Source organism: Suricata suricatta, chromosome 8 (genome assembly GCF_006229205.1).
Source record: "Suricata suricatta isolate VVHF042 chromosome 8, meerkat_22Aug2017_6uvM2_HiC, whole genome shotgun sequence".
Lineage (NCBI taxonomy): Eukaryota > Metazoa > Chordata > Mammalia > Carnivora > Herpestidae > Suricata > Suricata suricatta.
The window spans coordinates 88,428,488-88,443,928 of NC_043707.1; the positions used below are offsets into that span (position 1 = coordinate 88,428,488).

Sequence of the window (15,441 nt, forward strand, 5' to 3'; positions counted from 1 at the left end):
ACAACGGATGCTGCTGACAGATGAACTGGCACAGTGTCTTGTCCTTTAGGGGAATTAGATTCTGTCTAGTGTAAACTGAGGCCCAGGAAACGAAAATGTATTCCGAAGGCCAAGGTGCTCTTGGCAACGCTGGAGCTAGAGCCCCAGGCTTCTTACTTTGGTGAAAGAACCATCACACCTGGCTGGTTAGTCTTTAGAAAATGGCAATTTCTTAAGAACTAGTGGAAATGATATAATCTTCAGAAACGAATTCTTAATTCAATTATTTAAAAAAAAAAACTTGCAAGACTAGAGTCTCATTTCCATAAAATAATTATTTACCAAAAGAAAAAGCACAAGGAAAAGGTAAGAACAGGAGATATTCACGAGTGATATATAGACAAAAAAATAGCTTCTTCCCCTTACAAAACTTTTTTTTAACACTATCTGGTTTAAAAGGCTCAAGGCTTCAAGGTTACCCATTCCTAAGGAAGGAAGCCCAGACATGTCACCCTGGCCCTTAACGCCCTTCCTTTCTGGGCCTGGTCTCCTTTCCAGCCTTGCCTCCCATTCCCACCTTTACCTGTAGCCATCAGGTAGAAAAACTGTCCCAGCTACCTTGTCCTGAATACCTACTTGACTTTTCCATCACTCTGCTTTAGCTGTCATCGTTCCCTTTGCATGAGATGCATGTCCTCATTTTCTTTAAGTCCAAATTCAAGAAATTCCCTCTCTTAGGCTTCACTGATCATGTGTCAAAACATGAGTTTTCCCACCCTCAAATTTCCACAAAATTTCATTTTTAACTGCTCATGAGGAACTTACCACATATCAATTTGTATTAGTAATGGTAAGAGTAGCCTCCACTCCCATTTACTGAGCAGTTACTAAGCACTAGCTACCACAGAAGGCATTTCAACTATCTCATTTTGTCTCATTTTGTCATATGGAAGATATTTCTTTGGTACGGCAGATACTTTATCCCATGATTTATAAGTTCTTGGAGGACAAGGACATAGTGCAGTGCTCAAATACTGTGCCCAAATGTATGCATGATAAAAATGTATGGGATGAAAAGCTAAAGGTGCCAAGTAAATGTAGCCCTTTTCAGTTTCATCTGTGCCAAACAACTGTTGATTTTCCCATTTTGTAACTTTCAGGGATTCTAGCCAAATAAGGGGCTCTCTATTCTGCCATGCAGCTGCCCACACCACACAGCCACGTGTGGTCCCTCAGCTGCAGCTGAGCTGCTGTGCTATCCCAAAGTACATACGTCGAATCAGTGTCCTTTTCTTTCTTCCGTATTCCAAAGGCCTTCCTTGTACGTTTTTTCAATCCTGTGGAAGAAATAAAAGGTCAAGAAGATCAATTTTCTCTTTGAATGTTCCCAGCAACATTCAAGTGAACAGTATCAGGGCTCGAACTCATGAACTGCGTGATCATGACCTGAGCCAAAGTCAGAGGCTTAGCCAACTGAGTCACCCAGGCGTCCCCAAGTGAACGAAATTTTTGAAGTTGCAACATACCAGTTAAATTTGAACATTCAAAAAGCAATGAAAGTTTCCTCATTTGTATGTATGTATCTGTGTGTGCACGTGCATATGATTCATTATTATTTTTGACAAATGTTTATCAAAGGCTCAGCACTGTAAGTTCTTAGCTCTCGGAGCAACCTAAGAGTATAAAGAATGGAAAGGAGATCGGGGCTAGATACAGAAAAGATTGCAAGCTTTTCTTAGATTACTGTTATTCATCACCAAATTTGTCCCTTGCCAAGAAGCCATGTCACAGATTCAGATAAACAGCAATTTTTGGGTGAGACCTATTCCTGAGGCTAGGACCATTTCAAGATACAGATTATATGAACAAGAGAGCTACACTCACTGGACACATCTTTGTCTCCCATATTCCCATCTCATCTTTTTCTAATTCTTCCATTCTGTGGTAAGACTGATTATTATTAACCATTCTCTGAACATACTCCAACATCTGTATTCCAGTATCTCTTTCTTCTATATGTGGTTCTTAAATATTTCAAGTATTTAAAACTTCCATCATCCATCAAGGCCCAGCCAAATGCCACCTCCTCTGCGAGGACTTCTCAGCCCTAGAAGTATAAGAAACTGACTGTTCTATGCTCCACTCCCCCCATCCACAATGTTGCTCTTAGATATATTTTTATTTATCAAATTGTTCCACTTAGTTCCTATGTCAGTTTCTCTCACAGGCTGTGAGACTTCCTAGGACACAAGCCAAGAATTCCATCTGTATGTTCCCTACACCTGGTATAGGTACTAGATAACATTTGTAGATTTAAAATATCTTCCAGGAAGCATCATTCAGGAAGTACTGGGGTAAGAAGCCTCCTTTCTTCCATCCTGGGCAAAGTCCAGTCTTGGTTTTTCCATTATCCTGTCAAGGCTCTGTTGGGGATTCCTATCTCCTACATGGTCCATATTTACATATGTGGCTCATGTTTCTTAGTGAGTATTATTCAGATTGACTAGATGTCTATATATTTCAAAACCTTAGACTTGCTATTGGTGGTTCAGAAAGACTTCTTGACAAATTGAGGCTGGAAAAGTCACTGAATTTCAGGATTTGTTTGGCACTAACAGGTGGAACAAAGGGAAAAACATTGACAGAATCAGAGACTTGATGACACCTTCTTCCAAAACATGTGAGTCAGCCCGATCCACTCAGATTATGTGAGTCATTCATTATCTGACTCTTAGGATTTTACTCATATTTAATACCCAAAATGCCTCTGTTCAGTCTAATTTTGCATTTTAATGGTCATTCCATTTAAGATGTGTAGGGCTTTAAAATGTCAATGTTTGTTTAAAAAAAAAAATCTCTTCCCACATTAAGCTCATCATTACTCTTCACATGAGTTTATAGGAAAACTCACTGACATTTAAAACTAGCCACCCATAATATTTAGGAACACTTTCCCCCAGTCTTTTTTATTTTAATTTGAGAGAGAGAGGGAGAGAGGGAGAAAACATCAGTGGGGGAGAGAGGAAGAGGGAGAGAGAGAGAATCCACACGAAGTGTCGAGCCTGATCCACATGACCCTGAAATTATGATCTGAGCTGAAATCAAAAGTGAAATGATCAACCGACTGAGCCACCCAGGCATCCTCATTTTTAATTTTAATCGTTAAAAACTTCTTCCTTATTACGTCTAATTGCCTTATCCCCTTATAGGAAAAAATATCATAGTGACAGTCATCATTTTCTTCTCATAATTTTCCTTGGGTTCAGGACTCTAAACTGACTTTTCCATGCTTCTAATTAGGGTTTAGGGTCACAGTGAATGCTATATTTCACCAATCACTACTGGTTTTTATAGGACTTTAAAATAAATGCTATTATTATCTTATGTTTTTGAATCATTTTATTTTCTCTAACTTGACCATAAGAGACAGCATGTTCCACCAAACGGATCAGAAAATACACATAAATTCCAGTAACTCTTGTATTAAATTAGTAAGAGAACAGGCAATGGTAGTTTTCCATAGACTCTGTCCTGTTTTGACCACCAAATTTGGATAGTAGCCAATATGAACAAAGTCACGAACACCATGAATTGTCCATTTTCCATTGAAAAGTGCACAGGATCAGGATTCAGGGGACAGCGTTCATTTCCAGCATCATTTTAAATTGTCTAGCTTAATACAAGTTATATCTCTTTGAGTTTCAATTTGTCTATAACAAATCAGCCAAAAATAAGGGAATAAAGAATTTGCACACATTCACAAAATGCTATGCCAATCTGTAATTTTAATTTCACTGAATGTTGTATTCCCATAATGTAGAATACATTTTTATACACAGAATATATATGGGAATACACCAAATATGTGACATTCCAGAAAAACAGAACTAATCAAATTGTCAAAGAAAAGAAAGCATTGGAAACATTTTTCCCCGTTGAGAAGTGGAAAGATTTGAGACATTTAGGAACGTATGAAGATAAATCTGGAAGACTAAAGCAAACAGTTATAAAATGTAGAAGTTATTTGCATCTTAACAGCTCTTTGAGAAGATCCAGGAAGAAACAATCATACCAACTGTGTTAAAAGTGAATGTACATATGTGGTCATGTGACTTTTCAGAGTTTGTTAAAAAAATATTCAAAGAAATTTTTTGAAAGGGAGTAATATTTTCCACTTCTGATTCCAGAACTTCAGGAAAATTTTCAGGTTAATTTCTATAATTTTTTTTAGGTTGGGTTACGAATATTTGTCAACTCTTCTTTGCCAGAAATGGCAGAGGGGAAAATCACTTGTTTTTAAGAATTGAAGTGACTGTTCCCTTGTCAATATCAAAACAAAGAGATAATAAGGGAAAGAATTTTGTTGTCTTGATGATCTTGGGCTAGAATGATTCCCTTCGAAGCTGAGGTAGTGAAAGCATCCTACAGTGTGCATCCAGAACTGCAGCCACACAGGAAGTCTGGCCTGTGCCTCTATCTCCTCTCCACCTAATCTAGATTCTTTTAGTTTTCTTTGGTACAACAACGAAGTTAAAAATAGACTGATTTTTTAGGAGGGTGGGAAAGCTTATTTCAAAATAGGTGATCCTGGACATGATGTTACAAGATGATAACATAAAGCAAAGGATGCTGAAATTGACAACAGTGATAGCATAAGAAAAAGAAAGACTAAGAAGAAGTTTCATCAGTGCAATGTTATTAGTTATCATTACTGAGGTCTTACCTACAAGCCAGGCACCAGTTGCTTTGCATCTGTTGTCTCATTTGTGTGGAAAAAGTAGGGGGTGTTTTCCTTGCAAATAACTGCCTAAGTTAGGTTTTATTATCATCATCTCCAGGGAGGAAATTGGAAGCTCCCTTAACTTCTCTTGCTCCTCAAATGTTGAAGTTCTTCAGGACTTTGTCCTACGTTCCTCTACACCCCCTTCCTGGGGCAAACCCACATGGTTTCACGTGCCATCTGTATATAGATGAGCCCTGGATCTATAGGTCAGGCACAGTACTATCTCATGAGCTTCTAAATATACGGTACTTCTCATACTCAGGCTTTTATAAATTGACATCAGATTTCTTCGAAAGCCTTTAGCTCTACTAATTATATATATGCAATTAAACCTATAAAGGTATGCCTGATCATTTAGTTTACAATCATTTTCTTAATAAAATTCTCAAAATGAAATAGTTCTCATAGTGACAGATGGTAACTATACTTATTGAGGTAAACATTTCATAGTATATAGAATTACTGAATCATGATGTTTGTGCCTGAAACTACATAACATTGTATGTCAACTATGCTTCAATAATAAAAATTTTTATAATGAAATAGTTCTCTATCAATAGGTAAATGTATAAACAAAATGTAGTATACCCATATGTAAAATATATTTCTTATGACAGGTCCAAAATGTTGGAAAGTCTTTTTTTTTAACTTAAGAAAATATCTTTTTAATTTAAAACACAAATTGCGTTTGCTAGTGTTGTTCTTTGAAACTTCCCTGAGATAATAAAAAAAAGCAAATTACCTTAGAACTTCCTGGCTTTAAGAGTATACAACTCTGCCGGTGACGAAGAAACAGTGCAGCAGAAAAAAACTACTTCTATGCATTTTCTTATCTCCTGAGTACAACTGCTCTATAAAAACTCATTTAAAAATGCTAAATTCTGAATATGAGCCTTTAAACATTACCCCAAAACCAGAATTGTTCAGAGGGAACTTCCAAAAGAAAAATTTGGACTCTATATTAATTTTAGATCAAACATCAAAATCTGATACTCAAAAGAACCTATAGGGTTTCTGCTTGGTTGGTTTTATGTCTTCTGCTTTATTTTTTAAAATCCCATTTGAAATTTTGTTCTCCTTAGAAATGAAGACTGGTTCTGTAGATGGACATGTTGAGGTAACAGTCCTGGAACTGAGTTCAGAGAAAGAGAAACTGAAGTGTGAACATCCTCTAGACGGATGCTGAGACCCGGCCACACAGAAGACCCTGCTGGCCTTAACCAGAGATGCTGTCCTGCCATGTAGGAGTCTAAGTGGAGAGTCCCACCAAGTACACCCTCCTTTCTGTCCTTGTCCAGAATTCCTGCTATTCCACCGCCAGCTGTAGGACAACACGGAGAAGCCAAATGTAAAATGGTCACTGTCCTATTAGCACGTTGGCAGCCGCTGGTTTATCACACGAGCTAACATAAAGGGGCTGAGATGGAGAGAGATGTAGGGCAGATGCAGAGGAAAGCCAAAGACAGAGGCAGGTTCTAATGCTGGGGGACAGAGGCGCCTGCTGGGGGCGGTGGGGGAGGGGTCGGGGCGGGAGTGCAAATTCTGTGTATTTGATTGTTGAGAGAGAGAGCTGCTTTGAAGGTATTGTTTTTGATAACCTTCTTTTACTTATTTCATCATCTTGCTTATACACTGCTTTCACTAATAGCTCTTCATTGTGGTGTTAAAGCACTCATATAAGGGTATTGCCTATGAAATTGTTGAAAAAGCACTACTTTTGGAGATCATCTTCCTGGGGTACACTTGGTTCTTCCACTTCCTACCTCTCCCAAAACAGTGCTTTGGAGCAGAGCTTGGATAATGCAAGGCCAGGACACAAAGCTGGCTTGAGAGTGACCTACTGGTCTAGGGGGGGAGAAAGGAGCATGAGGAGGAGAGATGGCAGTGAGCTGTTCAGGGTCAGTATGCAAAACACAGTTCTTAGAAGGACACAAGTCATTCCTCATGTGCTTTACCTGAAGCTTGAAGATAGCACCTCTCGGAAACACAAGCAGGAGACATGGTAGGAAGGAGCAGAATGCATGGCCTTCTTTGGAATCCAAACATTTGGGATCAAATCCCAATTTGACCCATTGGTGGCTGTCATTTGCAGCAAAGAGAATCTAAGAAGCAGTATGTTACTTTTAATATAAGATTAATGTCCTCACAGGGCATGAGGTTTGGAGGGATAATCCCAGTTTCTCTCTTTGCAATCACTAAGAGCAGGGGGAGGTACCCTTATTCACTGAGTACCTTGTATGTGCCAGGTACTATGCTAAGCACTTTACATAAACTAACCCTTTCAATGAGTCCCGAAGGTATCACCAACCCCCTGTCTTAAGAAGTAAGAAACAGACTCAAAGTGATTAAGTTCTTCTAATATCACTAAACAAACAAGTGATAAGACCAAGATTTGAGCCAGTTCTGTTTGACGCCAAAGCCAAGCAACTTCTTACAGGGTGGTCATGATGCTTCTTGTAGAACCCAGTGCAATGCCTGGGACAAGGTGAACACACCATCAGTATCTGTTTAACAATTTTTAAAAAGGCCGCTCAAAGTTTGTATAATAATTAAAACAAAAACTAATGACTTTTTTTGATGTTTGCCATCTACAATTCCATTGATATTCAGATTTTGGATACCCATTTGTGGATACAGAAGTATTAGGGAAGAAGGAGCCCCAGGTAGCACAGGGTGGAACTATCTCAATGCATAGACATTAGGGCAGGGAATAGAGATGCAGCGTGAGTGGTGTGCTGTGACCTCACCACATTTTTACGTGAAAAATGTGTATAATGGCACATCAAAAAGCTCAATTTAGCCTAGAACACATATCATAATTAAAGATGAATAGAAGTAATTTATTAAGTACTGGTGATGGTTTAGGGCATGTATTAGGAAGTTCCTTCTCTTATCCCAGTACAAACTTATACAGCGGGAGCTCTTCTTGTATTGATGGTATACCATGGAGCATGAGGAGTAGGTGGTACCAGGGCACACAGCTAGTAGCTGACAGGCCACATCAGAGTCCCTTCTGCCTGACTCCAGAGTTCATGCTCTTCATGTGTCTGAATATCTTTTTGGCAGTCATCACAAATCATTGTGCTCTCTTCATTAAAATAAACAAACAAAAAGCAACTAAATTTTAATTGAAAGATATTTTTAGGAAAATTAGGATGCATATTTCTTTCACATGAAGACTGTATTTTGCATGTTTAAATCTTTGTACACTGTCCAGTGAACATAAGGACACTGAATAAATGTTTACTAAATCAATTACTTACATAATAATGTAAATTTTTAGCTTGAGGCTTCAGCTTGGAGGGTTACTCAGAGGTGCATCACATGTAATGGAATTATTTATTTTCTGCAGGAACCCAGGCCAAGCACTTGGTCTCAGTAATATAAAACAGGCAAATTTAATTGTCCCGGGCATAATGCCACATATTGACAGTAACTCTAGACTGTCAATATCTATTCATTATAATGGTCACTGTATTTCTGTCAGGAAAGATTAAGATTCTTTGCATGTTGGCTCTTCCACTAAGTTTTAAATATAGGTACTATAATCCAATTCAGATTCTTTGTCAGAAGGTCTTACAGAACCATGTAAGACAGGTTGAGATGGAGTTCAGCCCTTCCCCTGGTTTTCTATGTTTATGATTTTCAGTACTTAGACTACTGCCGAGATATGGGAACTGCTTAATAGAGGCGAGTTCAGTGTCTGGCAGGACTTAGTACACGGTAGTCACTCAGCAAATGTTTGCTGGTTGCTCTCTATATTTGTAATTCTAATAAAAAATTGTCCAATGTTGACGGGCACTTGATGGTGCCCTTTGGTCTGAATGCCTTGCCTTCATTTTTATGTGACTCAAAGGAAATCCAGGTGTACTTTGTACTTAATAAGCACAAAGATGGTACCCAATCATTCTGAGGTGAGCCTACTGGGAGAAATGTGCATCCTGATGATGTACGCCATTAGTATTAGGTTACGAATGGGTGTGAGATGGACGGTACCTGGAAATTCAGATTTGAAATGTGAGAGTTCACGTTCATGAACTAAAATGGAGATTGCCAGAAGGAAATTCAGAACTTCCAGGAGCTAAAAACAGTGATGACTTTTTTAAAAAAAGAAATATTTGACATTTGGTGACACAGAAGAAAATGTTAAAGAGAAGTTGGTCATGGAACAGATTTGCCACAAAATGACTTAGTGTCTGCTATGCTATTATTAATGCAATGAAGAAGCTGAGTGGAACTAGGAGGAATTTTAAGCAGATGAACAACTTTTATTAAGATTTAAGTAGAAAGATCCAGGGTAAGAGTATGTAGTTGTAATGAAAGTTAGGAGGGTTGAGCTCTGAAAACTTGGGTTCGAATGTCGTCTTCTCCATATCCTGTGGCAAGTGTCTTAACCTCTGGGTCTCAGTGTTCTCAGCTGTCCATCATAAAAGCTTCTGGTAAAATTAAGTGGATATAAAAGTCTTGTGTACCACCTACATTATATTGTGCACCACTTTATGCAGATTTCTCTTGCTTTTCTTGCAGTTTTGATAGTTACAAAGCATTTGGGAACCAACTATTTCAACTGATTACATAAAAGCAACTAAACGACTGATTTGTAGATCTATTCCTTTAGAAATAAAAATACACCAAAAATCAGCAATAATCAAATTTTCAAAATCTTGAGTTTCCTGGGTTACAGTTTTAATAGCAAAACCAAACTTTGTCTCAATAAATGTAATTTAGTAATATCTATCACAACAGATAAGTGGGGATTACAAGATTCACAGTCTTTTAAGGAATTATAACTATCTCCTGTAGCAGAAAAATATAGCACTGATGAAGCCTTTATTATGTGCAAGTCTATTATGAACTTAATCAGCTGGTCTTCCCAGCGTGATTTGAAAACAAACCAATGTCACTTCTACTTGGAGTGGTGGTATATTGAATTTGGAGTTTCCTGCTTCCACCATGATGAGGGTCTAGACACACATGCTTTGCTTGGGAAATAACACTTCAAACACAAAAGTAATTTGACCTATTTCATGAGGACCTTGTTCTGTAAAATGGTTTTTCTCTTATTTCCTCTTCCTCTCTCTCATTCTCTCTCCTCACTTTCACTCATTCTCTTCTCTTCCCTCCATCGCCAGCCCCTCCCCTGCCTGACATTGACATGTAGACTAAATTGAAGTTAATGATCCTGTTCAGATGGACTCTGGTTTTCAGGCTTAAACAGAAAAATTCAATTGAATCATAATGCACCAAATTTCATTTCCAAAAACTCCATTTTCAACAAGGAAATAAATTCCAAAGAAAGCAGACTGGACAATAACAAAAATCTTTTTCATGTGCCTTTTTATATTTCATCCAGAGAGGAGAGAGCAAACACTTGGGTAAAACCTCTAAATTGTTATTACATGTGCCAGTTAGTGCTCTTAGTTAAATTCTTCAAAGGTGAATTGAAAAAGAAAGCTGGAATACATTCTACATAGAATTCTTGTGGTTTAATTCTAGCCTACTAGGTGGAGGCAGAGAGATGGACAAGGGGAAAGGAGATTTATACGGCACTTCCAAGCCAACACATCACAGGCTATTAGCCAACTTCATTTACTAAGAACCCATGAAGCCTACTTCCAAAATAGAATAGAAATGGTTTAAAAAGTTAAAAATACATAAAAGAAATATTTTTTTAAAAATAAGATCAGTCATCAGATAAATGTGCACAAAAAAATACAGGTCTCAAAAGAGAACTAGATAGAGAATTTAGCTCTAAGTTCCTTTGAGAGGTCTTAAAGGCCTCTGGGATGCATGTGGATTGATTCTATTTATAAGGTTCATAATGATAATGATTATCCATGTATTTATTCACCCATTCATCCATCCATCCTCCCATCATCCCACTCATCCATCCTTCGGGTATAAATCCTAACAGATAACAAAATTCATTGTCATGAAATTATTCCTGTGGGATAACATAAATCTATCAAATTGTGATGAAAACTTGATCCCCTATTGTCTATTCTCATTGGAGACAGAAAATATCAAGTTAATACTCTCGGGAAATTAACCCTTGGTATGCTTGCAGATTATCAAGCAATACTCTCAGCAGGGCTAAGTGGGCAGACTTAAAATCTCATATTCCAAACATTTAGATTGATATTTGTTACTCTACTAACAATTCTTTGGTTCTAGGTCCTCATACTTGCCTCACAAGGTTGGAATGGCAATTTTTCCATATAGGTCAGTAGTCTCTTCACCAATATCCCAGTAATGGTCAGGGATATAACCCTAGCCTTTTTATTCAGTGCTCAGAGTCATGCAATTTCCAGAGTATTTGTGATCACTATCAGAAGACCTCCTCATCTTCTCATTCAGTGATTGATAGAATAGAAACCTGTTGAACATCTGTCATGTGCCAGAGACTCTTCTGGGCTAGGGATATCGTATCTAATATTACCCTTGAATTATGTGAGATCACAGATCAATTACTAAGTGGCCCTAAAACACCTATCTTCAATTAAGTAGCTGCCACCTGCTTTAACTCTTTATCTCTTCATCAGTGTGACATGTATGCATAATTTTGTGGTGTTTGAGGTGAGGAGTGACATAAAATGTGGGAGTGCAGGGCCATACCATTCAATTTCTTATTTTTTAAAAAATGTTTTATTTATTTTTGATACAGAGAGAGACAGAGCATGAGAGGGGGAAGGACAGAGAGAGAAGGAGACACAGAACCGGAAACAGGCTCCAGGCTCTGAGCTAGCTGTTGGCACAAAGCCTGATGCGGGGCTCGAACCCACGAACGTGAGATCTGACCTGAGCCAAAGTGGGAGGCTTAACCGACTGAGCCACCCAGGCGCCCCCATTCAATTTCTTAAAGGTCAAGTTAGAGACTTTAGATTTTGAGAGCAATGAACAGTTACTGAAAGTATTCAAGGGGCACCTGGGTGGCTCAGTCAGTTAAGCATCTGACTTAGCTCAGGTCATGATCTCACAGCTCATTTCCAGCCCACATCTGGCTCTGTGCTGACAGATCAGAGCCTGGAGTCTGCTTTGAATTCCATGTCTCCCTCTCTCTCTGCCCCCCTGCTCTCACTCTGTCACTCTCTCAAAAATAAACATTAAAGAGGTGCCTGGGTGGCTCCGACTTCGGCTCAGGTCATGATCTCATGGTTTGTGGGTTCGAGCCCTACATTGGGCTCTGTGCTGACAGCTAGCTGAGAGCCTGGAGCCTGTCTTCGGATTCTGTATCTCCCTCTCTCTCTGACCCTCCCCTGCTTGTGCTGTCTCTCTCTGTCTTTCAAAAATAAATAGAAAACATAAAAAAGTAAACATTAAAAAATGTTTAAAGAAAGAAAGTATTTGAAAAGGAAAGTAACATCATCTATTACCTAGTTGCAGAAAGTTCCAAAAGTAATTAATTTGTCACTATGATATGCTAAGTAAAGGAAATGAGTCTGTTCTAGATCATTAAGAGAGAAAACTACATTCATATTCTTTTGCCAAAAGTACTATGCTATTCTAGTTATTTGAAAACTAACATTTGAGTTAGGTTCTGTATAGAAACCCTAACCAAAGTATCTAAACTCTCTGAACTCATGAGTATTTCTTACCATTTAAGAGTTTACCATTTGTGACAGTATGTAAATATATCACTTTTGATAATCCTAACTGAGATTCAAACTCATTAAGAGCCTTCTGTTGGAACCTTCATACTTCCTGAACTCAAATCCCTCAGAGCTGTACTGCATTTGCAGTCAGTCCTGAAACCAGACTGGTTTACCACCAATCAGCTGTGTAATGTTGAAAAAAAAATCAGTTAATCCTTCCAGAATTCAGCTTCCTGAACTGTAAAATACCTGCTTCCCATGACTATTATATTAAATGAGAAAATGGATTTGGATATGTAAATTAAATGCTACCCAAGCATAAAGCAATATCATTATTTATTTGTGTGATTATTATTATCATCTTAATTGAGGGTTGAAAAACAGTAAAGTGTGGTAGTATATATCATCTAAAAGTAAAGTATCCAATCCAGTGAAAATAGTAAGGTTCTTCTCTTTCTTTGTAAATATGAAAAGGGAAAGAAAATGCATTTCCCCTCACAAACCTTCTAGTATATTTTCTGGTTTCTTCTGTTGGATGTTTACTTTAAGATTCTATAAAATCTTGCCGACTTTTCACCAATCTAACAAGATAATGACAAATGTTCCCTTGAAGCATGGGTAATCAAAAGCTGAACTTCCTCCCAAGCCAGTTTCTTTGTCAGGGGGTTTTCTCTCCAAGTAAAATGGTACCATTTCCATCATCCCTCAAGATGCTTCATCTAGAAACCTAAGAAGAATCTTGAACTCCTCCTTTCTCTTCTTCTCCACAGTCAATCCATCAGGGAGTGCTGTTAGTTCAATTACACACACACACACACACACACACACACACACACATATATTTGATATTTGTATAAATATATTATATATATACATATATATATATATAAACACATATACATCTAATCTGTTTACCTAGGTTCCTTCCTTTTCATAAGCTGGTCACCTTTAAGACATGGCCTCTAAGATCACTGTGGAGGGGAGGAGAGTATGAGAAAGGCATCTCAGATACGTTACCATCTCAGCCAGGAAAGAGATAGTCCTACTTATATACCACTGAGGGGAAGAGCATGGCTTGTATATGAAGTGGTCTAACCTAGATGTAAGAGATGCTGAAAAACAGACTCCAGGTCTTTGAAGCCACTCCCCAGCAAATACTCTGCACTCTAATAAGGGAACTTGGCTATCTGGAAGTCAGCTGGCTGTCTTTCAATCCCTGCATGGATGAAAGACGCTATCACTACTCTGCAGCCATGAGCTCTAGTCCCTCATAATGAACTGGCCTTGTCACTCACTACTTGTGTTAATTTGAATAAGTTTACACCTCTGTCAGCCTCAATATGCTCATCCATAAAATGAATCTCATGTCATAGGATTGCTATGAAAACTAAATTAATCATGCTTAACAAATAAGATTTTTCTAGAAGATTTCTAATTTTCTAGAATTTTTCTAAGATTTTTCTTAGAAAAATCAATGGCTTGTCACATCATTATTTTCTAATAATTGAGTCTGAATATAAAACCGATCCCAGGATAAATTCTTAAAAGTTTTTGGATTAACAAAAATCTATGGGATGATTTGCTGAATTACATTTTCCCCCTAAAGTTAATGGTTGAAGAAGGCTTTGGGGTTTTTAACCAACCTCCAAACCATAATTTAAGCCATTTTTTTTGTTGTTGTTATTCTTGGAAGGGGTTTTAATCAGCATCCGTTAAAGGACAAAAAAAAAAAAAAGAGGAAATAACATGGCACACCATCAGGTAATTAAGTCACAGAGTAGCAGAGTGGAGATCAACATCATGTTTGGTACTAGATCAGCAAAATTAAAACCCTGAGAGTTTAAAGCAATAGGCCCCCAGCCACAGAATCATAGAGGGGACTGGGCTCCAACTCTCATGCTTGACTTCACCCCAAATATAGCCTAATATAAAAACATAAATAGGTGTGTGTATATATGTAGAGAGAGGGAACACAAAACTACATATCCATCTTCTCTAGTACTCTAAACTACCATGTAGCTTTATGTTTGAATACAGTTTCTGTTTCTATTTCTATGCTAAACATATCTCATTACTTTCTAAATGTCTAGAACAGTGTTGGGAACCCGTATTTGGCTGAACATTGCCCTAGCAATCTGAATCACTTTTCCGATGATGCTAATACCTTTTTAGCTGAAATCTAGCTTGGCATTTTGATTAAATTTTCTGTTAAGTACTCTAAAAAGACTTTTCAGTTTATGAAACTATAACCTCAAAGACAGGAGGAAAGTAAAAGGTGACTTTAATAATAGAAAACAATACAGAACACAAAAAGAAAAGTCATTAGGAATGGTATCTGTAGAAATGCCAAAATCCAAATGCTGAATCTGAATTAAGCTAATTATGTGGTACTGCCCACAAATGTATTTCGGTCTTCCTGGAACAGTCACATTTATAAGACAACGTGTATGTTAATTCAAAATTTTGCCAGCATGCTAGTCAGGCTGCCTCAGATATTTCTCCTTTGATACTCCCTTGAAAACTAAGGTTAGCTCTAGTTTTTTTTTTTTTTCTTTCTTTCTTTTTTATGGCTACATAAACACATGCACACACCTTCTCACCTCAGCCACTTGGTCTAAGTATAGCCCACCTCACTGATTTGGGTAGAATTCAATCTGCTCTGAAGTCATCAGAAGACAGCCCTCCTTACTTAGTGTGGCATTTAGAACCTGGTTTATCATAGTTCTCCAGTATTATCTGGCATCATTACTCTTTGAACATTCTGCTCTGCAACCAAACATTCTCCTCATTCCCTAAACAAGTATACTCTTGACCTATGTGTTAGCCTCTGTTTGGAGGACTATCTCTGTGGATGACCTTCTTTTCAAACTATACCCATGGAAACCCACCCACCCTCAAGCTGGCTCAGAAATGCCCACCTATGTCTGTAGAAAGTTTTCTTACAGAACTGAACTTTTTTCCCCTTGGGTTCTTCCAAATTTCATTTATGACTTCATTATAAAACTTACCAAATTTTTGCCTCCTATTACAGTTTACATTATCTTTGTTCTTTTAGACTTTAAGCTGCTTGAGAATGGGACCCACTAC

At 37.9% G+C, this 15,441-nt stretch overlaps 1 protein-coding gene across 1 annotated transcript in view; it reads right to left on the minus strand.

Annotated features, from left to right (window-relative positions):
* Positions 1-15,441, minus strand: part of SGIP1 (SH3 domain GRB2 like endophilin interacting protein 1) — a 208,349-nt gene that overhangs the window by 116,183 nt on the left and 76,725 nt on the right. Inside the window, exon 3 of the mRNA XM_029948816.1 lies at positions 1,253-1,316. Within this exon, the coding sequence (XP_029804676.1) occupies positions 1,253-1,316 (64 nt within the window). The remainder of the gene's footprint in view (positions 1-1,252; positions 1,317-15,441) is intronic.